This window comes from Cynocephalus volans, chromosome 1 (assembly GCF_027409185.1).
Source record: "Cynocephalus volans isolate mCynVol1 chromosome 1, mCynVol1.pri, whole genome shotgun sequence".
Classification (NCBI taxonomy): domain Eukaryota; kingdom Metazoa; phylum Chordata; class Mammalia; order Dermoptera; family Cynocephalidae; genus Cynocephalus; species Cynocephalus volans.
Window position 1 is genome coordinate 189,503,471 of NC_084460.1, and position 23,591 is coordinate 189,527,061.

The 23,591-nt window shown below is 48.8% G+C and overlaps 3 protein-coding genes across 10 annotated transcripts in view; all 3 read left to right on the forward strand.

Annotated features, from left to right (window-relative positions):
• TSPEAR (thrombospondin type laminin G domain and EAR repeats) overlaps positions 1–23,591 on the forward strand; it is a 147,902-nt gene that overhangs the window by 96,432 nt on the left and 27,879 nt on the right. The window contains exon 3 of the mRNA XM_063077935.1: positions 22,079–22,317. Within this exon, the coding sequence (XP_062934005.1) occupies positions 22,079–22,317 (239 nt within the window). The remainder of the gene's footprint in view (positions 1–22,078; positions 22,318–23,591) is intronic.
• LOC134380376 (keratin-associated protein 10-12-like) lies at positions 920–2,065 on the forward strand. 5 transcript variants are annotated; one of them, XM_063100211.1, is made up of 3 exons: positions 920–1,297; positions 1,412–1,519; positions 1,853–2,065. In XM_063100211.1, exons 1-3 carry the CDS (start codon positions 920–922, stop codon positions 2,063–2,065), a joined length of 699 nt encoding a protein of 232 aa, XP_062956281.1. The 5 variants fall into 5 exon arrangements, with proteins under 5 accessions (XP_062956281.1, XP_062956252.1, XP_062956262.1 ...); XM_063100182.1 differs by having other exon boundaries at positions 920–1,660; XM_063100192.1 differs by having other exon boundaries at positions 920–1,647; positions 1,966–2,065.
• LOC134377949 (keratin-associated protein 10-1-like) lies at positions 18,823–19,851 on the forward strand. 4 transcript variants are annotated; one of them, XM_063096797.1, is made up of 3 exons: positions 18,823–19,131; positions 19,258–19,409; positions 19,674–19,851. In XM_063096797.1, exons 1-3 carry the CDS (start codon positions 18,823–18,825, stop codon positions 19,849–19,851), a joined length of 639 nt encoding a protein of 212 aa, XP_062952867.1. The 4 variants fall into 4 exon arrangements, with proteins under 4 accessions (XP_062952867.1, XP_062952859.1, XP_062952841.1 ...); XM_063096789.1 differs by having other exon boundaries at positions 18,823–19,084; positions 19,199–19,550; XM_063096771.1 differs by having other exon boundaries at positions 18,823–19,550.

Here is a 23,591-nt window from a genome sequence, read left to right on the forward strand (position 1 = left end):
CCATGACACTGTCCAGGAGATGCCAGTGGAGCTACCACATCCTCATGATTTTCTGGCCTGTGGACAAGGACATTCTTGAGGAAGGATACCTTGCTATGATATGCAAACAGGGGCAGCAGGAACTCCCAAGAACCCCACTGCAGGCGAAGTTTTCTGAGATGTGAAGAGAGGAGGAAGGCGTGAGCACCAGCAACACTATCAGGAGGGGGTTCTATAACGTTGAACTTGAAATGATACAACAGGCTCTCATCTCATGGCCATCCCTCTGCTGCTGGGCCTGCGTCTACTTCCCTGCTCCTCTCTGGGTGCCACCCTCTTCCCCAGGAATACAGTCCCCTTACACCTGCCCCAAGGCTCACTGCCAGCAGAAATGTGCCTCTTAATTCCTGCTGACAGCCAGCAACATCTACCCACAGAATGGATCCCTCCCTGTGGCCAGGGCAGCCAAGCATCAGCAGACCTGCTCACAGCAGAACACACCTCTGCCCTTCCTCAAAGCCCAGAACCTCTCTCCCATCTTCCTCTCTCCCCAGGTGTAGACATTCTGCTTACAAGATCAAACCCCTCCTGGAGGGAGCAGAGGGCTGTCGCTTCCAGCCTGATTGCTTCTGTCCTGCATCTGGAGTGAACTTTAATGCATGCAGAGCATTTCTACTGGTTTTCCTCTGGGGACAACACAGGCCAGGACAGCCCCACCTCCACTCAGGAGCCTCCCAGCAGCATCCACAGTGAAGCAGCAGCATCAAACAACAGCAACTGTAAACAGTAATGAGGAAGGGGAGGCTTCACTACGCCTGCTGCTGGGGAACACAGCAACACAGAGGGGTATAAAAGTCCCAACTGCCCTGAGCATGTCACACACTCACTCACTCACTCACTCACTCACACACACTCACCCTTTGCCAGCTCGACACCCAGGATGGCCGCATCCTCCACCTCTGTCTGCTCCAGCAACCTGAGCTACGGCAGCCGGGTCTGCCTGCCCGGTTCCTGTGATTCTTGCTCTGACTCCTCCTGGCAGGTGGACGACTGCCCAGAGAGCTGCTGCGAGCCCCCCTGCTGTGCCCCCAGCGGCTGCACCTCAGCCCCCTGCCTGACCTTCATCTACACCCCAGTGAGCTGTGTGCCCAGCTCCTGCCAGTCAGTCTGCACCAGCTCCTGCACGCCCTCATGCTGCCAGCAGTCTAGCTGTGAGCCAGCTTGCTGTACCTCCTCCCCCTGCCAGCAGGACTGCTGCGTGCCTGTGTGCTGTAAAACCGTCTGCTGCGTGCCCATCTGCTACAAGCCTGTCTGCTGCGTGCCCATCTGCTCTGCAACTTCCTCTTCGTGCTGCCAGCAGTCTAGCTGTGATCCCTCCTGCTGCACCTCCTCTCCGTGCCAGCAGGCCTCCTCCGTGACTGTCTGCTATAAGCCTGTCTGCTGTGTGCCTGTCTGCTCAGATACTCCTACCTCATGCTGCCAGCAGTCCAGCTGCAAGCCCTCCTGCTGCACCTCCTCCCCCTGCCAGCAGGACTGCTCCGTGCCCATCTGCTGCAAGCCCGTGTGCCGCGCTCCAGTCTGCTCTGTGCCCGTCTGCTCTGAGGCTTCCTCTTCGTGCTGCCAGCAGTCTAGCTCTGAGTCCTCCTGCTGCACCTCCTCCCCCTGCCAGCAGGACTGCTCCGTGCCTATCTGCTGCAAGCCCATCTGCTCTGAGGCTTCCTCTTCGTGCGGCCAGCAGTCTAGCTGCGAGTCCTCCTGCTGCACCTCTTCCTCCTGCCAGCAGGCCTGCTCTGTGCCTGTCTGCTGCAAGCCCGTCTGCTGCGTGCCTGTCTGCTCTGGGGCTGCCCCATGCCCAGCCCCCTCGTGCTGCCAGTCCAACCCCCGCCCCTCCTCCTGTGTGTCCCTCCTCTGCCGCCCCGTGTGCAGGACTGCCTGCTGCGTGCCCTTCCCCTCCCGCTGTGCCCTCGCCTCGTCCTGCCGGCCCAGCTGCTGCCGCCCGGCCTCCTGCGTGTCCCTGCTCTACCGCCCCACGTGCTCCCGCCCAGCCTGCTGCAGCCTCTCCCTAGGCCAGAAGTCTTGCTGCTGACCAGACATGTCCCACACCTCCAGAATGGTCCCAGGGCCATCTCTGACTTCCACCTGGAATCCTTGGATCCCTAAGCCCAGTTGGGATGTCTTTCTGCTCCAGAGCCACCCACCTCCGGCCCGGTGGACTGAGGCCTGTGGCCAGGCCACTCTGAGTCTCTTGCAGGCCGTGTTTCTCCCCAGCACCCTCCTCTGCTGTCTGGCTGGTGGTTACTTTGCTCTGCCCATGTGAGTGACCTGTCTGTCAACAAATAAATCATTGAGTCCTCTCTGAGCTCCTATTTGCATCTTTGGGCAAACCATGGGGAAAAGCTGTGTCATGGCATGTGAGATGGCTGCCTTGGGGCCTGGCCTTGAGGGCGTCCAGGGTGACAGCACCATGGGGCAGGACTGGCTGTGCTCTCTGTGTCTGGGTCTCCTGTTGGGGCTGTCCCCCCGCCAGCCTCCACGCAAGGAAACCTGCCCACCTGGGAGACACCCTCCTGCATGCCACTGTGTGCTTCCACCAGTTAGAGACAGAGGAGCCGCTTGTGCAGGCCTGAGCGCCGTGCCCCGCACACCCGTCCCTGTGAGCTCTCCACACCGCCGGCCAGTCCCTGCTGGACTCTGCCTCTCCCCTTTGTCCTGTCCGACCTTGGCTCTCTGTCTTCTGACCGGCCTTCTCTTACTAAATAAAATGAATGTTTCTCATTCCTGGAAGACATTTTAAAGCCGATCGTTTGTTTTATTGAGTATCTGCATATGTTTTACAATCTGTTGTGGCTATTCCAACATCTGACGTCTCCGTTGCATCAGTTTCGGTTTTCTGTTGTTTTGGACAGTTCTGGCTCTTGGTGCCTTGTTTCCCTGTGTACTTAGTTATTTCTGGCTGAGTAATGGTCCTTATCTTTGATGTGCTGAGTCCCAAGGCAGTCAGCAGACCCCGGGCAGGCACTGGTGGGCACATACTCCCAACGCACCTGTCTGGAGGGGCAGCCCTGTGGTCTTCGGCTTGCTGTGGGGAGGGTCTCCTTCAGACCCTACATGAGGTTAGGACTCTGGGCTTTGATTCGGTCTCCTTCATTCTGCAAAACTGTTCAATCCTCAGCTTAAGTTTGTCAGATCAGCAAATGCCCTTGAGAACAAAGCGACTTCTGGGTTTCCTAGATGCTGTGGGTTACAAAGTCCTTAACCTGGGGTCTGTGAACTTGGGGAGAAGGAACAAAAAGAATCACATCTTTGTTCTCACTGACCTCCTGCTGACATGCAGCGTTTCAGTCTGCTGCAAACTCAGTCAGCACACCCATAGTGTCAGTGGTACCTGCGACTCTGTCACCAGCTAAAGCCAGCCACGTGGCCGTCACATTACACTTCCTGCAAGGGCTCCAAGCCTCATTGCAGTCATCACTATTTCATAATTATGCTGGTGTGACACCCCCTGCTGGATCGTGTTGTTTATGTGTTTTTAGAGAATCACTTGCTACATCACTGATTTGTTTTTTCATGTTTTAGTAACTGTGTTTTACTGTGACTGGTTGTCTTTGTGATCTTATCATGTGCTTTACTCTGTTCATTTACAGTCTTCCAGGGGGCCCCAGGATGTCCATGGCACAAAAGGGCAGCATCCCTGCCTGAGTGGCCTGTGGTTCTCTGCTCTCTCTTCAGTTTCCTGTTGCTGTTAGGAAGATTCTCCCCAACATTTTTCGGTTATTTTCAGCAGTGATCAGTCAAATAATCTCACCAACAGGGTCCCAGAGGTGGAAGCCCTATAGTGACTTCTAGATTCTCCTTAGGACTAATCAGAAATTTTCTCCAGCTTTCGCCCTGTGGTTGGCAGTGATTCCTTAATTCTTGAGTGGGTCTTTCTTTTGAACCATTGTGTCTTTTAATTTGTCCAGGTGTCATTTTATTGCTTCACAGTTTTCATGACATGTCTGTGCAAATCTAATACGCAGCATTGGGACGTCCCTGTCCGACTCCTGCAGGTTCCCCAGGAAGGAAAGACACTGTCATCTTCCTTCCACAGCCCAAGCCCAGCCACCAGGGCAGCGGGCACCACAAGAAGTGCCCCTCCGCCCTCCCTGCATCCTGCGTGTGGTCTGCAGCCTGCAGTGAGCCCGCCCTGGCCCCGAGCCCAGCCACACTCCGGGTGTTTAGACCCCCTGCTCGTTGGCCAGGCGGGCTTTCCCGTGAGAGTGCGAGGGGCTCTCTGTGCCTGTGGTCCCTGGTGCCTGGTGCCATCATGGTGGGTGTTCCGCTGCCTGAGCCAGCCTGGTCTTGTGAGACGACTGCGTCTCCCGCATGTGGGACATGGCGCATGAGCACACGCGTCCCCATGTTCGGGGAGTCGTGGGTCAGGCCAGCCTTCCTCTCGGTCTGCCCTGGTCTGGTAATGTTCACGGGCACAGGGGTCCCCGCTTATAGACTGTGTCAGTCAGTGCAGTGGGAAGACAGGAGGGGACGTTCTGTGTGTGCCCAAGAAGCCGTCTGACCTGGAAGCCATCTCCTCTACTTTCTATTAGTTTATTTGTTTAATTGTGATATTAGTTGCCTTCTTTTTGGTTTTTATTGTGTGAAACATTTTGAGAGATTTTTTTCATCTGATAAGAAACATAACTTTTTACTTTATAACTGTTGACTTTGCTCCATATTCTGCCTTATTTTAAGTTCTCTGCTTTTGAAATTTCTTCTTGTTTCTGTTGCTTTTTGTCTTTAAAATATCTACCATGGGATGGGTTTTCTCCTACTACTTTTTCTACTGTTTTGCAAGATAAATATTCCATTTTTAGTTGTACTGATGAATAACTTTTAAGTTTTTCTTTACATTTATTTTTAATTATTAAATTAGAATCAAGAATGAGACAATATAACTTGAGAAATTCCTATTTAAGACAGAATCGACTTTTCTCAGCATCTGCCAACCCCTCCTGTACCCACCCACCTGTCAATCTTTTTAGAGTAATCAAAAGCAGTGTGTCCAGTAGAAATTGAACTACATGGATCACTGTAAATATATAAGGACACTTGTAAAAATGTTTAAAAAAAAAAAACAGATGAAATTCATTTAATAACATGTTTTATTTAACCTAAACTTTACCATTTTGATGTGTGGCACTAGTGACATTTCACATGCTCAGCAGCCACGCATTAGTGGCCCTCACATTAGACAGCACAGGACAAAGTATCAGAGCCTTATCAACTAGGACGTCCTGTACTATGCCTCTGTAGTCACAGAGTTGCACTTATGACCTGTCACCTTGGTTATTTGGACTTGGGTTGGTGTCCTCCCGTCTCTGTGCCTCTGCCAGCCCTGTTATCCCCCGACCTCTAGGTTCGTGAGCTTCCGTATTTGCACGGTCTCTGTCTTGGTCAGCTTGGATTGTTCTAACAGACGGCTGTAGGCTGGGGAGTAGATGGTTCAGTGGGAAGGGACCTGAGGCCAGTGTGATGCTGGCTCTTCTCCAGGGGCCTGTTGATGGACTGTTCTGGTCTTCTGACCTAAATACTTGCCAGCTCATGTCTAGGGTAGCTCTAAAGACCTGATTTTCTTGAAATTCATTAAGTCCTTCCAGTCCAAATACACACAGCTTTGTGGATTTAGCTAAGAATAGTTAATCCTTAATTATTTCTTTGATTATTATTTTGATCCTAATTGTTCTTTCTCTCTCCCTAGCAACTAAATTATTGTGCTTGGTCTCAGCTAAACATACTCTGTCTTTATTCTATTTTTTGTCATCATATTCATGGTTTTATCCTTTACCTTTGTATTTTGGAAGAACTACTCATGTTTGTCCTTAAAACCATGGAATGGATTCTCTGTGGTGTTAATTTTACTCTTTTCTGCCTCCAATGTGAATTTTTTTTTTTTTTTTTTTTTTTTTTTACCGGTAAGGGGATTTGTAACCCTTGGCACGGTGTGGTATGCACCATGCTCAGCCAGTGAGCGCACCGGCCATCCCTATATAGGATCAGAACCTGCTACCAGCACCGCACTCTTCTGAGTGAGCCACAGGACCAGCCCACCAATGTGAATTTTTAATCCAGCTCTTTGGTGTAAGTTTCCTGAACACTTGCTGTCTTTCATCTCCACCATCATTTTGGAGTGGGGGGAGTCCTGGATAAGTTCATAGATCTGTCCACAGACTGGCTGGCTCCCAGTCCTGGGTCTGCCGCTTTCTACCGTGTAACTGTGAGCAGCTTGCTTCACTATCTGTGCCGAGGCTTTGCCATCTGCCTTGGTCACAGACTCGATGTGGAAATGAAATGAGATAATAGATGTAGAGTGCTCAGAACGCTGCCTGGCACAGAGCCCCTGCTCGGTAAGCACTATGAGATGTCACCGCCTCGTCACCCACATGCTAGGATGGCCCGTTCCGGTACGCTGGGCCTGCACCTTCTCGCATCCCACCAGGAAAGACACTGCCTCCCACTGCCCATGGCTGAGTCTTCAGACACGGTTCTTCCCTCATGGTGAGCTGAGACTCCACGGGCCTCACCCCTCAGTGGCCAGACAGGCCGTGTGCCAGCAGCCGCGGGGCGTGGAGTGCAATGCTACGTGCTGGAAGCCCACGTGGCTTAGGTGGAATTTGATCAAAACTGAATGACCGGGAACAGCGGACAGCTACGCAGCACCGAGTCTCCCCAGCGACCATATCACGTCCTGAGTTCACACAGATATGCTGAGTGCGTCCTTCGGCAAAGTTTCATAACTGTCCACAAGTTACCCTCTGTCTATGGACATTCTTCTTAGGTGTTTCACAGTATGGGCTGCGATGTGTCTGTGGGCTCGCTGTCCCATGGCACTCTCACACTGGTGTGGCCGTGTGCAGGAGGGGCTGCTGGTTGCTGTGGTTTATCTCACATCCTGCCCTTCAGTGAAGGGGCTTGTGACAGTCACTCCAGTGGGAGATTCAGACCTTCAGGTGGACAGTCAAGTCACCTGCAAATATCAGAAACGCACGCCTCATTTCAGTTTCTTGGCTGTTGCTTTGCTGGACCTCCAGGACAAGAGCAAAAGGTTCCTGTGGCAGCAGGACTGCCACCTCCCTCCTTGTCTTTATCTGGAAAGTGTGCAGTGAGACAGCTGCAGGTTTGGGCCACCATGAAGGATGAGAGGTCTCCTTTCTGCTGAAGCTGTTATTGCTGTGTCTCCAGCTGAGAAAGGCTGAAAGAGTATTGGGAAATATTAGCGGCTCCTGGCAGGAACCATCAGCAGGCCATGCTGTGCCGTGCTGGGCTCAGACAGAGGAGCCCACCTGGGAACGTCCCAGCCCCTGGGTCAGGGCCCAGGCTGCCCGGCTGACCTCCTGGGCCCAGGCCAGTGTCCTCAGCTCCCTCACACGACCTCGCCCCAGCCCCGCCTCCCCCAGTCTGAGTCCCCTCCCCATCCTCAGGTCCTGCCCAGGACCCGCGTCTACCAGGACAACTGACATGGGCTGCAGGGGACAGCGGTTTAGGACTCAAAGCTCAGTCTCCAGCTATGCTCATCCTAACACACCGACTGTGCAGCTGGCCTCACTGGAAGTCCCATCCCCTCCTCGGGGCGGGGAAGTCCTCCCTGTCCTCGCTGCCCTTGGCCAATACAGGGAGCCCAGAGGATCCCAGAGCCCACCCAGGAAGGGCAGCCTCCCCTGCCTTCCCCTCGTCCCCATCTCTCCCAACCTCAGGCCAGGGCAGGCTGCATGAGGGGGCCGCTGCAGGCGGAGGCTGGACACCCATGGAGCACGACCCGGCCGAGAGCCCACACCAGGCACCAGCACGTGACCTGCCAAGTGGCAGCTGTGGGGTCAGCCCCGGGAGGCTGCACCTCGCCCCCAGGGGTTCCTGCAGGCCAGTGGCAGCTAGGGTGCCCTGCACCATCTAAATTTTATGAGCTGAGCAAGGACGTCTCGTGACCACAGAACCGGCCCTAATGAGGTTCTCCTGGGTCAAAACACCAACCAGGGAAGGGCGTTGCCCAGCCTCCTGCTGGCACAGAACACACCCTGGAGGGGAATAAAAGCTGGAGCACCCAGACAGCTCACACACTCACTCACACGCTCACTCACTCACTCACATACTCACTCACACCCTGCCCAGCTCACCACCCCGCACAGCTGTGTCCACCATGTCTGTCTGCTCCAGTGCTTGTTCCAACAGCTCCTGGCAGGTGGACGACTGCCCAGAGAGCTGCTGTGAGCCCCCGTGTGGCTGCGCCCCAGCCCCCTGCCTGACCCTTGTCAACACCCCAGTGAATTATGTGCCCAGCCCCTGCCAGTCAGTCTGCACCAGCTCCTGCACACCCTCTTGCTGCCAGCAGTCTAGCTGCGAGCCCTCCTGTTGCACCTCCTCCCTCTGCCAGCAGGACTTTTTTTTTTTTTTTTTGTAGATAGACTTCTCATAGATTTATTTCTGTGTCATGTTATATATAGATATATGCATATATACCTTTTTTAAAAATGTTTTTAAATACAATCTATATCCCCTTCCCTTCCCTACCAAACTCACAAAAGGAGATATAAATCCTTCCAGGATTGCCTTCAGGCTTCCAAAGACGGTCAAGGCCAAGAAAGAACCATCTCTCAACATCTAGGAAATAGTTTCCCTTCTTAGGCTCTGGGGTCATTGAAGCAGCAGCATTCCCAGGACCCAAGGGGAAGAGAGAGGAAAGAAAACAGCTATAGTGTGACAGGATTCTAGGATGAAAGTGTCCAGTGACTCCTAGAATGGCAGACTGGCTCTTATAACTCTCAGGGTGGGAATAAAGGTGGGACCCTATGGCTCTTTAGACGCTGTACAAAAGGTAGGGGGTAGGAAGCAGGAACTGGGGATTATGCATGCAGAGACAGGCAGTAGGAGAAGGAAAACCCATAGGTTATGCTGGAGACACAGCAACCTCCATCAGGGCTACCCATCTACTCAATGACAGATGTAATGTACAGGGACAGATCCTGAGCTCTTAAAGAAATGGCGGAGGAAGCATGGCAGAGAGGATGAGCAGTGGAACACGTAAGAAAGTCACATAAAACAAAAAGTACCAACAAAACATGACCTGTGCTTGCCTCCTCCCTAAAGAAGGTGTGATCTATGCTTGGGGGTGGGGTGCTGTAAAACCTCCTACTGCGTGCCCGTCCCCTCCCACTGTGCCCCTGCCTCATCCTGCAAGCCCAGCTGCTGCCACCTGGCGTACTGCGTGTCCCTGCTCTGCTGCCCCACATGCTCCCACCCAGCCTGCTGTGGCCTCTAGTCAGACCAGACATCCTGCTTCTGACAGGACGTGTCCCTCCAGGGCCAGTTGGGCCCAGGTCCCACCCCATGGCTATGCCCCTCACAACTCTCCTCAGTCAGGTCCTGACCCAAGTCAGGTGACAGCTTCCACCTGTGGATGGGGTGCTGAGGTGACCTCCTGCCTCCCTGGAGCCCCCACCTGCCTTCTGGGTCCCCTGTCCTTCCCTCCCACTGTCTCTGCTCCGGGTCACTTGGCCTCAACTTTCACCTGTCAGCATCTCATCAGGCTCCCCAAAAAACTCACCTTGACCCCATGATTCTCTTTTCTTTCTCTGATGCTCACGGGGGCACAGTTTTGAGCAGATATTGGTCTCCTCCAGCCAGGAACATTTCTAGGAATGAGTGACTTAACCTAGGAGTCACGGGGACAGTGGCCCAATTCCTCTTGTGACCAGGATGGGCTGTGCCGGGGGCTTCTCTGTACCAGTCTACTTCTGCAGTCTCTGTTCTGTTCCCTCATCTCTTGATCCATTCTTGCGTCTGTTCCAGAGTGTTTTAGCCAGTTTAGCTTCATAATATATTTCATAGCCGATAAGGAATCATCACTTTCTTATTTTCCAGAAATTTCTGTTATATCTTGTGTATATCCTCTTCCCAATTAATTAAGAAAGTTTTTCAGGTTATTTTTAAAACTGCTGGAATTTCGACTGGGGTGCCTTGAACTTTTGAATATTCAGGAGGAAACTATAATTTTGAATAGTGCCTCCCAGTTACATAGTGAAATACATCCATTTAAAATTTTATCATTTTCTTCTATAGGTCTTACATATTCCTGTTTAGATTGACTCCTAGGTATTTCATAGGGATGTCTTGCTATTGTGAATGGGAAAAGTTTTTCTATTACATTGCCTTAGTATGTAAATCTTATATAGTATATCTATATTTTCTATATAGATATATATGTAAATTGTCTTAGTTTAAAATCATATTTAGGTTTTTGGCAAATTCTTTTTATTAGTTCTTACGGTTTGTCGGATGATTTTCTTGGATTTTTGTATGTAGAAGAACTCATCATCTGAAAATAGTGAGAATTTAACTTTTTATTTCCAGTCTTTATAACTCTCATTTCTATTTCTTTCTCCCATTACAATATTACTCTAGACACTCAGAATGATGCTGAATAGACTTGAAATCACCCTTGATTGTCTCTCACTTATGAAAATGTTTCCAAAGGTTCACCATTACACATGGTGTTTACTGTTGGCCTTAGGCAGATAACTTTTATTTTTAAAACAAATTTTTCTATTCCCATTTTGCTATGAGTTTCCATTTACTAGAATCAAGAAGAAACACTCAGGGAGATTCTAGAAATATGGCGGTGACTGAGGCATGCTTTTTGAATCTCCCTAAGTCTCAAATAGAAGAAAGCAGAATTCCCTGATGGAAAAAGGAAAACTCGTGGTCTCCATTTAGGACAAAACTCAGTGATGCGATGTCACCCAAAGGCCTAGAATGTGGCTGGGGTAGGGACAAATGCCCAGTGCTAGTGCTGCTGATGTCTGTGCAGGAGGGGCCAGAGAGGAGCAAAGAGGTGTCTGATGGCCCTGAGGACAGAAGGTGCCCAGGACCTCCCTGGAGAAGACGGGCCAATTTGAGAACAGCTGCTGAAGCTGGGCAAGATTCCTCCTCCTATCAGCCGCTGAGGATAGCGGCCTGCAGGTGAAAGTCTGGCAGGGCTCTGGCCATTGTGGATTCTTGACACTGACCCACCAGGACTGCCTTCCTCCTTCCCAACTCTCCCAATCCGGAAGCGAAAACAAAGTTGTGCAGAACAGAATGTCCACTTCCCACCAAGATGGGGTCAGAGAGACTGGACTGACCTTTGCACCTAGGCCAACTAAAACAATGAACAAAATCATGCAGCACTGGTTTTGGGATGTTGGATGCGAGACAGTGCAGCACAGGCACACCTGAGGAGGGAAACAAGCACAGGCCTCACAGATGTCCCACCTTGCCACCTAGAGGAAGGTTCCACGCCTCAGCACAGAGAGGGGGAAACTGAACTTCAGAGGTGGATTTGGGAGTCGGGGGAGACCAAGACAGCTGGTGTCCCCAGGACAGAGTACCAGAGAGAAGAGAGCTGCACTGAGAGAGAACTCCCAGCACCCACAGAGGTCCCCGCGACTATTCATCTGAGTAATGATTGGCAGATATATGAGGGACTGAGACTAGAGAGAACCAATAACATTAGGTGGAAGTCAAACCCAGAAGTCAAACAGAAGCAGAATAGTGCCTGTTCCCATCTGCCAGAATGGAAAACCCTTGTAAGTCTTAGGATATCAGGCAGATTACACAGAAGGGTGTTGCCTCAGTAGGGGATAAAACTAGCCCTAGAGTAACTGCCAGCCTACTTCTGCCTAAATCTTATATGCAAGCCTCAAGTCAATAAACTTTTCAAGTAACTTAACTATACCCTAAAACAGAGCTCAAGAATGTTCATAGAAATGTGAAATATCAGCACCCAACAAGATAAATTCACAATGTGGGACATCCATCCAGAAATTACTAGGCATGCAAAGAGGCAGGCAGATGTAACCCATAATAAGGACAAAATCAATTGAAACTAACCCATAAACCCAGAAATGTCACAGATTACAGAATGAATAAGCAAAGACATTAAAGAGTCATAACTATATATGTTCAAGAAGTCAGAGAAAAGATTAAGCATATTGAGCAAAGATAAGGAAGATCTTTTTTAAAAAGACACAAATACAACATCTAAAGAGGAAAACAATAATATCCGAGGTGAAAATTACACTGGATGGGATTAACAGCAGAATAGACACTGCAGAAGAAACATCAAGTGAACTTGAAGACAGAGCAGTAGAAGCTACCTAAAATGAAGCACATAGAAGAAAAAGAAATAAACGAATCATTAGTGAGCTGCAGGAATACTTCAAGTGACCTCATACAAAGGGACTTCAAAATGTTCATGGAAAGTGGAATTAAAACATAAAAATAAAAAATTTCAACTTATTTCTTAACATCAAGTTCAAGACACTTTTGTAAGTGACAATACCAGCTATTTAGTCCACACCTAAAGAACTGCCTGAGAATTTAACCACATCAATGCCTTTAAAGATTTTTTTTTAAGATTAGGAAACAAAGTCAGAAGGAGCCAAATCAGGACTGTAGGGTGGATGCCTAATGATTTCCCATTGAAATTCTCACGAAATTGCCCTTGTTTGAGGAGAGGAATGAGCAGGAGCATTGTCATGGTGGAGAATGACTCTCTGGTGAAGCTTTCCTGGTCATTTTTCTGCTAAAGCTTTGCCCAACTTTCTCAAAATACTCTTGTAATAAGTAGGTGTTATCATCTTTGACTCTCTAGAAAGTCCACAAGTAAAATGCGTGAGCACCCCAAGAAAACTGTTGCCCTGACCTTTGCTCTTGACCAGTCTGCCTTTGCTTTGACTGGACCACTTCCAGCTCTTGATAGCCACGGCTTTGATTGTGCTTTGTCTTCAGGATTGTACTGGTAAAGACTTGCTTCATCTCCTATTACAGTTCTTCAAAGAAATGCTTCAGGATCTTGATCCCACTTGTCAAAAATTTCCATTGAAAGCTCTGCTCTGTCTGCAGCTGATCTGGGCACAACACTTTTGGCACCCATGGAGAAGAAAGTTTGCTCATCTGTAATTTTTCAGTCAGAATTGTGTAAGCTGAACCAATTGAGATGTCTATGATGTGGGCTGTTGTTTCTGCTATTAATTGTCAGTCCTCTTCAATTAGGGCACAAATAAGATTAATTTTTTCCTCGCAAATTGATGCAGACGGTCTGTGGCTACAGGCTTCATTTTTAATATCATCTTGTCCCTTCTTAAAATGAGTTTTCCATTTGTAAACTTCTGATTTCTTTGGAGCATTGTCTCCATAAACTTTTCATAAAGCATCAATGATTTCACCATTCTTCCACCCAAGCTTCACCATAAGTTTGATGTTACTTCAATTTGAGCAGAATTCATGTTGCTCTGACAGGTGCTTTTCTCATACTGATGTCTTATCCTTCTTAGTGCCTCACACTAGATCCTGTTCAAACATGTTATAACAAGTTAGTATGAGTTTATTTTGGCATAAAAATTTTTTTGAAATGCAGTTTTTTATAACACACATTTTCCATGAATTTGTTGAAGACCTCTTATATATGTGTATGTAGTGGATTGAATTATGTCCCCCCAAAACTCATTGAAGCTTGATTTGTATCCCCCACGTTTTATGTATTAGAAACTTAGTGACCACTGTGACTGTTAAGAGGGTGGGAAATCCTATTACAGTAATTGAAAGGTGGGGCCTTGAAGAGGTGATTGGATTGTAGGACTGTGCAGTAGTGAATGGATTAAAAATGGTGGTCACAAGTGTGGTTCTGAGGGTTTTAAATGAGGAAGACAGTCTGTCTTGCTCTCTCTGCTCTCTTTGCTTCCACCATCTTGCAATGTGAGACTGTCACTGTCGCCACCCCCAGATGGACTTTGGACTTACCAGCTTCAGAAACTGTAAGCAATGAATTTCATTTTCTTTATAAATTACCCAGTTCCCAGTATTTTGTTATAAGCAACAGGAAGAGACCAATACAGTGTAACTGGAGTCCCTGAGGAGAAGAGAGGAAAGGAACAAAAGAGAGATGCTCGGATGGGATAAAAAGGCAAATTCCAACTACGCTTCCTGCAAGAAGTTAACTTTAAATATAATGACATAAACAAGTCAGAAATTTTAAATGGAAAAGTTAGACTAAAATAAACCCAAAGGAGGCATAAAGTATGAAATGAAAAAGATTAAAGCGCAAATCAACTAAATGAAATAATAGTAAAGCAATGTGATATTCAACAAAACCAAAGTTTGTTCTTTGTAAAGATGAATTTGATAAACATCTAGCTAAACTGACTGGGAAAAAGATAAAGAAGGCAAAAACAACCAATATAAAGAATGGAAGAGAAGGCATGACTGCATACTCCACAGGAATTAAAAGAACAAAACAGAAATACAACAAACAACTCTATGCCCGTAAATTGGATAACTAAGAAGAAATGGGCCCATTTCTTGAAAGCACAAACTGCCACAAAATCACTTAATAAAAAACAGACAGACTTAATTGTCCTATATCAGTTTTCAAATGTACTTTATTTCTTAGAGAAATTTTATCTTCACAGCAAAACTGAGTGGAAAATAGAGTTCCCATACCCCCTGCCCCCACGGGCACAGCCTCCCCTATCACCAACCTCCCCCACCAGCGGGTGCACTTGTTACAACTGATGAACCTGCAATGACACGTCATTGTCACCCAAAGTCCACAGTTCATATCAGGGCTGACTCTTGGTGCTGTACATCCTGTGGGTTTTGACAAATGTATAATGTCACATATCCACCATGACAGCATCATTCAGAATAGTTGTACTGCCCTAAAAATCCTCAGTGTTCTGCCTATTCACCCCTCCAGGGAGCCACAGCCCCTGACAACCACTGATCTTTTAACGTCTTCATAGCTTTCCCTCTTCCGAATACCATATAGTTGGAATCATGCAGTATACACCCTTTCGGACTGCTTTCTCTCAGTAATATGCGTTTAAGTTTCCTCCATGTCTTTTCACGGCTTGTAGTTTATCTCTTTTTAGCACTGAATAATATTCTATTGACTGGAAGGTGCACAGTTTATCTGTTCACCTCCTGAAGGACATCTCAGTTGCTTCCAAGTTTGGGCAATTATGAATAAAACTGCTGCAAACATCTCTGTGCAGACATAAGTTGTGTAGACATAAGTTTTCAACTCCTTTGGGTAAATAACAAGGAGCATGATTTCTGGATTATGAGAATATGTTTTGTTCTGTAAGAAACTGCCAAACCATCTCCCACAGTGGCTGTACCATTTTGCATTCCCACCAGCAGAGAAAGAGAGTTCCTGCTGCTTCCCATCCTCTCCAGCATTTGGCATGGTCAGTGGTCTGGATTTTGGCCATTCTAATAGGTTCGTAGTAGTATTTCATAGCTATTTTAATTTCCAGATATCCAGTGGCATATGATGGGAGCATCTTTTCATTTGCTTATTTGCCATCTGTGTATCTTTTTTTGGTGAGATGTCTGTTCAGCTCTTTTGCCCATTTTTTAACCAATTTGTTCAATTTCTTATTGATGAGTTTTAAGAGTTCTTTGTATATTTTAGATAACAGCCTTTATCAGATATGTCTTTTGCAAAAATTTTTTCCCAGACCATGGCTTCTCTTCTTATTCTCTTGACGTCCTTTATCAACTTTAAATCACTCCAATAAAGAAACTTACAGATCCAGATTATCCACTGGTGAATTCTACTAAAACATTTAAAGATGAAAGAATGACAATTTCTCCTCCAGAAAATAGAAGACAGAACACTACTCATTTTAAGAGTTCAGCATTACTTTGATATCCAAAACAGATAAAGACTTTACATGAAAAGAAAGCTACAGATCAAAATGCCCGATGAATATAGACCCCAAAATACAAAATATTAGCAAACCAAATACAATAATACATGAAAGGGATAATGCATTGCAACCAGGTAGGGTTCATCTTAGAAATGCATAGACAGATCAACAATAAAAAAATCAATAAATGTAATTTACCATATTAACAGACTAAAAAAGAAAAACAATGTGATAATTTCAGTAGATACAGGGGGAAATTTTTTAAAACGTTTAACATCAATTTACGATTATTAAAAAAAGCTCTCAATGAACTAATAATAGATACATATTCACTTTTAACCTCATATAAGGCGTCTATGAAAAACTTACAGCCAACACCATACTCAATGATAAAAGATGGAATGCTTTTCCCGTAGACCAGGACAAGACACAGACGTCCTCTCTCCTCACTCCTGTTCAACATTCTAAAGGTCCTCCCAGTGCAGCAAGGTGAGAAAAAGAAATAGAAGACATAACATATAATTTTGTTTGAAAGTATGATTAACAACATACTAAGAAAATGAAAATTTAGGTATAAATCTAACAGAAGAAATAACATTGTCTCTATTCACAGAGGATATTACTGTCCACGTGGAAAACACTGCGGAATCTACAAAAAGACTCCTAGAACTATAAGAGAATCTAGCAGGGTTGAAGCTTAAAATAACAACAGCAACAAAAAATAATTGTATTTCTATATATTAGCCATAAACAATTACAATTTAAAAACTTTGAAAGTAAGATTAACAACATGGTAAAAAAATGAAAAGATAGGTATTGATCTAACAGGATATGCATTTAATGAGAACTCAAAAAACACTGCTGAGAGAAATCAAATAAGACATAAATAAATGGAGACATACACTGTCTTGCGGTGGAATACTCCGTATCGAAATAATGTCAGTTACCTGCAAATTGATCTGTAGATTCAAGGAAATCCCAATCAAAATCCCAGCAGGATTTTTTGTTGATATCAACAAGCTGACTCTAAACTTTATTTGGTTAGGCAAACGAACTAAAACAGTTTGAAAAAGAATAACAAAACTGAGGAATCATATTACCTGATTTCAAGATTTACCGTAAAGCTACAGTAATCAAGACAATGTGGTGTTGGCAAAAAAGATAGGTACACAGATCAATGAAAGAGCATACGGAAATAGACCCACACAAACCATCAGCTGATTTTTGACCGAAGTGCAAAGGCAACTTCATGAGAAAGGGCCATACTTGAAACAATTGGATGCCAATATGCAAAGAAAAGAACTTCAACCAGTATCTCATACTTAATGTAAAAATTAGATCAAAATTGATCATAGATCTAAATGTAAAAATTTCTGACTTTTAGAAAAAAAATAGGGGAAAATCTCTGTGACTTTGTGTTAGGCAAAGAATTCTTATATTCAACACCAAAAGCATGATCTATAAAAGAAAAAATGGATACACTGTACTTTAGCAATATTAGATTCTTTTGTTCTTCAAAAGACACTGTTTAAGGAAATGAAAAGACAAGCAAGGTACAGAATAGTAGAAAATATTTGCAAATTGCACATCCGATCAAAGTACGTGTATCCAAAATATATAAAGAACTCTCAAAATTCAATATCAAGAAAACACAATAAAAAAGGGGGCTAAAGATTTGAAGAAACATTTTGCCAAAAGATGCATGGATGGCAAATAAGCACACAGAGAGATGCTCAGTGTCCTGTTATCAGGGAAACACAAATTAAAGCCACAATGATACCTTATGCACCTGTTGGAATGGCTAAAGTTAAAAAGACTGACCATGCCAAGTGCTATCAAAGGTGTGGAGGAACTGGCACTCTTAACACCCATTGGCAGAGATGTAAAACACTGCCAGCACTCTGAAAAGCCGCCTGACAAATAAATTCATTAAACATGCTCAACATATTAGTCACTAGGCAGTGCAAATTAAAATCACCATAAGATACCACTGCACACCTGTTGGAATTGCTAACATTTTTTTTAAACGTGCGACATCCAGTGCTGACAAGGATGCAGAGCAACTGGAGCTCCCCTACATTGCTGGTAGAATGGATCTGCCACTGTGGAAAACCACCTGCCAGTTTCCTACAAAGTTACGTACACCCTGATCATATGACCCAGCAATTCACTCCTGGGTAAGTTACTCTAGAGAAATGAAAAGTCATTATTGAGCAAAAAACTGTACATACAATGTTTGTAGCAGCTTTGTCCATAAACATCAAAAACAGGAGAAAATCAAAATATCCTTCCCCCACTGAGTGGATAAGCAAACCGCCATAAATCCATGCAGTGAAACAACGCCGAGCAGTGAGAAGAAATAAACTGCCCATGCACACAGCACCGTGGATGGCTCCCAAGTGCGCTTTGCTAAGAGAAGGAAGCCAGACCGAAAAGGCCATGTGCTGTATGGTTCCCCTCAATATTCTGCATACTGAATGTTCCATTTACATGGCATTCCAGAGAAGATGTGATAGGGAAGAGGAGTTGCCCATGGCAGGTCACGCTAGGGAAGTTTCGAGGCTGGTGCAGCTCCCCTGTGCAGCACTGCGGGCAAGGCGCGGCACTCTGTATATATGTCAAAGCTCACAGAACCAAGGAGAGGGAGAAGAGTGGCAGGCTAGAGGGGACAAAGCTATGCTGTCTACCCTGACTGCATTGCTGTGTGGTATATGCATGTATGGAAACAACAGGGAGCTGGCTGCACGTGCCCTCACCTGCAACACGACAGAACACCAAAGCACAGCACAGCAGAGGCTGTACGCTGGCAGGGGCTCCAGGATGACTTATTTTTCCTGAGATGTTTGCCTAGAGGAACAAACACAGAATCAACCCAGCCCTCAACCAAACCACTCAGTCACAGGCTGAGCAAACTCTTCTGTGTAAATAAACCAGAATTAATGAGGGCTCCCAGGACCCAGCTCAAAACACCAACAAGGAAAAGGAAGGCTCGTTGTGACTCTGGCTAAAATAACACACACCTTGGCCAGATATAAAAGCCCGTCTGCCCGGAGCACCTCACTCACTCACACACTCACTCACACGCTCACTCACTCACACCCTAACCAGCTCACCACCCCACATGGCTGCATCCACCATGTCTGTCTGCTCCAGTGCTTGTTCCGACAACTCCTGGCAGGTGGACGACTGCCCAGAGAGCTGCTGCGAGCCCCCCTGCTGCACCTCCAGCAGCTGTCTGTCCAGTGGCTGCGCCCCGACCCCCTGCCTGACCCTTGTCTACACCCCAGTGAGCTGTGTGCCCAGCTCCTGCCAGTCAGTCTGCACCAGCTCCTGCATGCCCTCATGCTGCCAACAGTCTAGCTGCGAGTTGGCTTGCTGCACCCCCTACCCCTGCCAGCAGGACTGCTGTGTGCCTGTCTGCTGCAAGTCTGTCTGCTACAAGTCCATCTGCTATAAGCCCACCTCCTGCGTGCCCATCTGCTCAGAGACTCCTTCCTCGTGCTGCCAGCAGTCTAGCTGTGATCCCTCCTGCTGCATGTCCTCCTCCTGCCAGCAGGCCTGCTCCGTGCCTGTCTGCTACAAGCCTGCGTGCTGCAAGCCCGTCTGCTGCAAGCCCGTCTGCTGCATGCCTGTCTGCTCTGGGGCTGCCTCTTCATGCTGCCAGCAGTCTAGCTGTGAACCCTCCTGCTGCACCTCCTCCCCCTGCCAGCAGGCCTGCTCTGTGTCTGTCTGCTCTGTGCCTGTCTGCTGCAAGCCTGTGTGCTGCATGCCCGTCTGCTCTGGGGCTTCCTCTTCATGCTGCCAGCAGTCTAGCTGTGAGCCCTCTTGCTGCACCTCTTCTTCCTGCCAGCAGGCCTGCTCTGTGCCTGTCTGCTGCAAGCCCGTGTGCCGTGTGCCCATCTGTTCTAGGGCCGCCCCCTGCCCAGCCCCCTCGTGCGGCCAGCTCAGCCCCCGCCCCTCCTCCCTCTGCAGACCCTCCTCCTGCATGTCCCTCCTCTGCCGCCCCGTGTGCAGGACCGCCTGCTGCATGCCTGTCCCCTCCCGCTGTACCCCCGCTTCATCCTGCCAGTCCAGCTGCTGCCGCCCAGCTTCCTGCATGTCCCTGCTCTGCCGCCCCACGTGCTCCCGCCCGGCCTGCTGCAGCCTCTAGTCAGGCTAGAAGTCCAGCTGCTGACGGGACATGTCTCTCCAGGGCCAGCTGAGCTGAGGTCCCACCCCACAGCTATGCCCCTCACAACTCCCTCAGTCTGGTCCTGACCTGGGTTTGGTGGCTGTTACCACCTGATGATGGGGTCCCTCATGTGTCCACTGCGCTGAGGTGACCTCTCCCTCCTGCCTCCCAGGAGGTACCCCCAACTGACTGGTCACATGTCCTTCCCTCCTGGTTTCTCTGCTTCTGACCTTGAATTCAACCTGTTGTACCTCATTGGGCTCCCCAATAAATTCACCTTGATCATCTGACTCTCCTTTCTTTGTCGCTCATTGGGGACACATGGTTTTAAGCAGATGTCAGTCTCCTTCGGACTTGAATATTTCTAGGAATGAATGACTTATCCTAGAAGTTACAATGACAATGGCCTAACTCCTCTGGGTGGGACAAGGGAAGCACTCATGGCTACACCCAGGAAGGCTCAGTCCTGCCCGGGCCTGTGCCCTTGATGTGAACCTGGCAGGGAAGAGATTGCCTGACCCGTGATTCTCTGGCTGTAGCATCAGAACCTTCCCCAGCTCCCTGCCCTGCCCTGGTGAGCACTCTAATGTTCCTGGCCAGCCCTGGAAGGGTCTGTCCTCACTTTGTCACTTCCTGTCTTCTAAGCACCACACCCACTCTCCACAAGTCCCCATAGGAAAGTTTTCTTTGGTGGAAGGTATGTCCAGGTGGCGACCTCACTCCCACCACAAAAACCGAAAGAGCTGAGTCATCCCCTCTGCTCCTAGAAGGGCCAGGGGGCAATGTGACTCAAGCTGGGACAAGCGAATTTCGCTAAATTGGACATTAATTGAATATAAAGACAATGGGAGGCTTTTAACTTCTTTAGAAAAATGGTTACATGGAATTTGGCTTACAGTTTTGCAGGGACAAAGATATATGTATACACACATGCACACGTGCTCTGTAACTGTTTTCAATCTGCGTTACCTTTCAGGTTCAATCACTAAATTATTTACGTTTTAATTAGGTTAGGCTACTAGGCTAGGACTTAATGGAATCTAAATTGCAAATAAGTACAATCAGGTGTTCGTCGTTTGTACCTAACGCCTGTTGCATAAGAAGGCAGAGTTTGAGGTAACGATCTTGGTAGGCTCTGCGTTTCTTTTTGTTTCTTTTAACTGTGGTAAAATACACAGAACATAATATCTACCATCTGGACCATTTCCACGTGCACAGCTCAGTGGCATTAAGCCCATTCACAAAATTGTGCGGCCATGAACACCAACCACCTCCAGCACCTTTCATCAGCCCATCTGAAAGTCGGTCCCCATTAAACGATGACTGCCCATTCCTCCAGCCCCCAGCCCCTGGTAACCTCTGCTCTACTTTTGTCTCTGTGGACTTGACTACTTAGGGACCTCATGTAAGTGGAATCACGCAGCATTTGTCTCACTGTCTTATTTCACTTAGCACGATGTCCTCAAGGTCCATCCATGGTGCAGTACGGGTCAGCACTTCCCTTTATGGCTGAATAACATCCTATTGTACCGGCAGACCAGTTTCTTTCTCTGTCCGTGGACACTTGCACGTTTGGGCTATTGTGAATAGTGCTGACATGAACATGGGCCTGTGAACACCCCTTTCAGTTGTTCTGAGTACAGACCCACAGGTGGAGTTGCTGGATAATGTGGTAATTCTAAGTTTAATATTTTGAGGAACTGGCACACTGTTTCCACAGTGGCTGTACCGTTTTACATTCCCGCCAACAGGGCACAAGCGTTCCAGTTTCTCCACATCCTCGCCAACACGTGTTATTTCCTGGGTTTTGCATAGTAACCAACCTCGTGCGTGTCACGGTGCCTCTGCGACCCCACAACTGAGCCCCGCCCTGGGGCCGGCCATCGGCCCGCCCCTCTCCTCTAGCCCGGCCCCACCCGCTTAGCCCCACTCTTCTCCTCTTAGCTCTGCCCCCTTTCTCAGCCCCGCCCTGCTCCTCTTAGCCACGCCCACCCCTTCAGCCCCGCCCCTCTCCTCCACTCACCCCGCCCCTCCCCAGCCCCACCCACTACCCGAGCCTCACCCCCACTCAGCCCGGCCCTTCTTTTAGCCCCGCCCCGCTCCTTAGCCCTGCCCCTTTCCTATCAGCCACGCCCATCCCTCTCAGCCCCGCCCCTCCTCTACCGCGTTGCTCCCCAGCACGGAGCCTCACGCCCGCTCTCCGCAGAGGAACGAGTACCTGCTGTCGTTGGTGGCGGAGGAGAGCGACGCGCTGCTGCTTGGCCTGAGGTACTCGCCCACGCAGCTGCACCTCCTGTTCCTGCGCGAGGACGCGGCCGGCGCCTGGCAAACCCGCGTGTCCTTCCGCAGCCCTGCCCTGATGGACGGCCAGTGGCACACGCTGGTGCTGGCCGTGTCTCAAGGATCCTTCTCCCTCACCACGGACTGTGGCTTCCCCGTGGACATGTAGGTACCAGGACGCTGGGGTTGCAGTGCTATGCACTGTGACCAGCCCCTCCGAGTGACCAGTGTGGGCCTGGCCTGTAAGCAAAGCCCCCCGGCCCAGGCAGCCAGCTGGTCATGGCTCAGGTGGAGGAAGGCACATGGGAGCTGCCCGCTGGGGCTGGTTACTGCCCAGAGGGCCCAGGCAGGGTCAGATACCATCTCTGCCCTTTAACCTCTAAGGGGTCAGGGTGGGGGGCCGGGGGCGAGATGTCCAGGTTGGGTCCCAGCAGGGCAGGAGGGTCTGAGAGCTGGAGTAGATACTGGGGAGACCCGAGGGGTCAGCTGATGCCCTGGGATTTGGGCTGAAGGGGGCATCCAGTCCAGGTGGGTAATAGGCTGCGCATAGGCCTGTTTGTAAAACACATGCTGCGTGTCATAAGCCAGCTTTTAATTTTCCTCCGTGCCTTGAACAAGACCCGCCGCACAGCTTGCCCGAGCACCTAGGAATGGAAGACGGGACAGCAGTGCCCAAGGCCTGCAAGAGCATCACCCAACTCATCGGCAGAAAGGAGGAAGACTGAGGGTCTAAGGCATGGTGATCAGGAGCTTTCTGCAGGATGGTTTTAGGAGTGGACTTCCTGGGAAATGAGGCTTTCCGAGGCAGGGTCCCATCGCTGTGCTTGCTTCTCCAGGAGGAGCAGCCACGGGGAGCAGGACTGCAGACCCCATGGCCTGAGGCCCAGCCAAGGGCGCCTGGCCACAGCTCCCACCTGTGCCCTCCAGGGCCTTGCTTTGCACCCCCTTGCTGGCCAGACTCGAAGCCCTGGCCCCTCGTGAGGCTGCCCAGAGAAAGGCCTCCTGACAGAGTCAGTTGCCATCAGGCAACAAAGACAGCTCTGAAATGGAGGACACAGGAGGCTGAGCCATGGGAGGCTGAGGCCTCGGCTGGAGTGGACTGTGGTCAGAGAAGAAGACAGGCCCTTGGGCTTCATGGGCTCTGTCACAGAGGGTGGAGGCCAGGGCTCAGGGACTGAGAAGCCTGGGAACCTTCTGGGACCGCAGCTCAGGAGCTGGCCTCACCGAGGTCAGAGGCTGGGAGGAGCAGGTGCTTTACAAGGGACGTGGCATCACGGCCCAGAGCTGAGCCCTGAAGACACCCTTGTTTTTCGACCCAGAGGCTCTAGCCACACCATTCCCTCTGGAGAGCACACGCTGCACCCCATCTCCAGAGTTCAGCCTCCACTCCCATGTCAAGACCAACTCCTCCTGACACCCTCGTGGGTCACCAGCGAGGC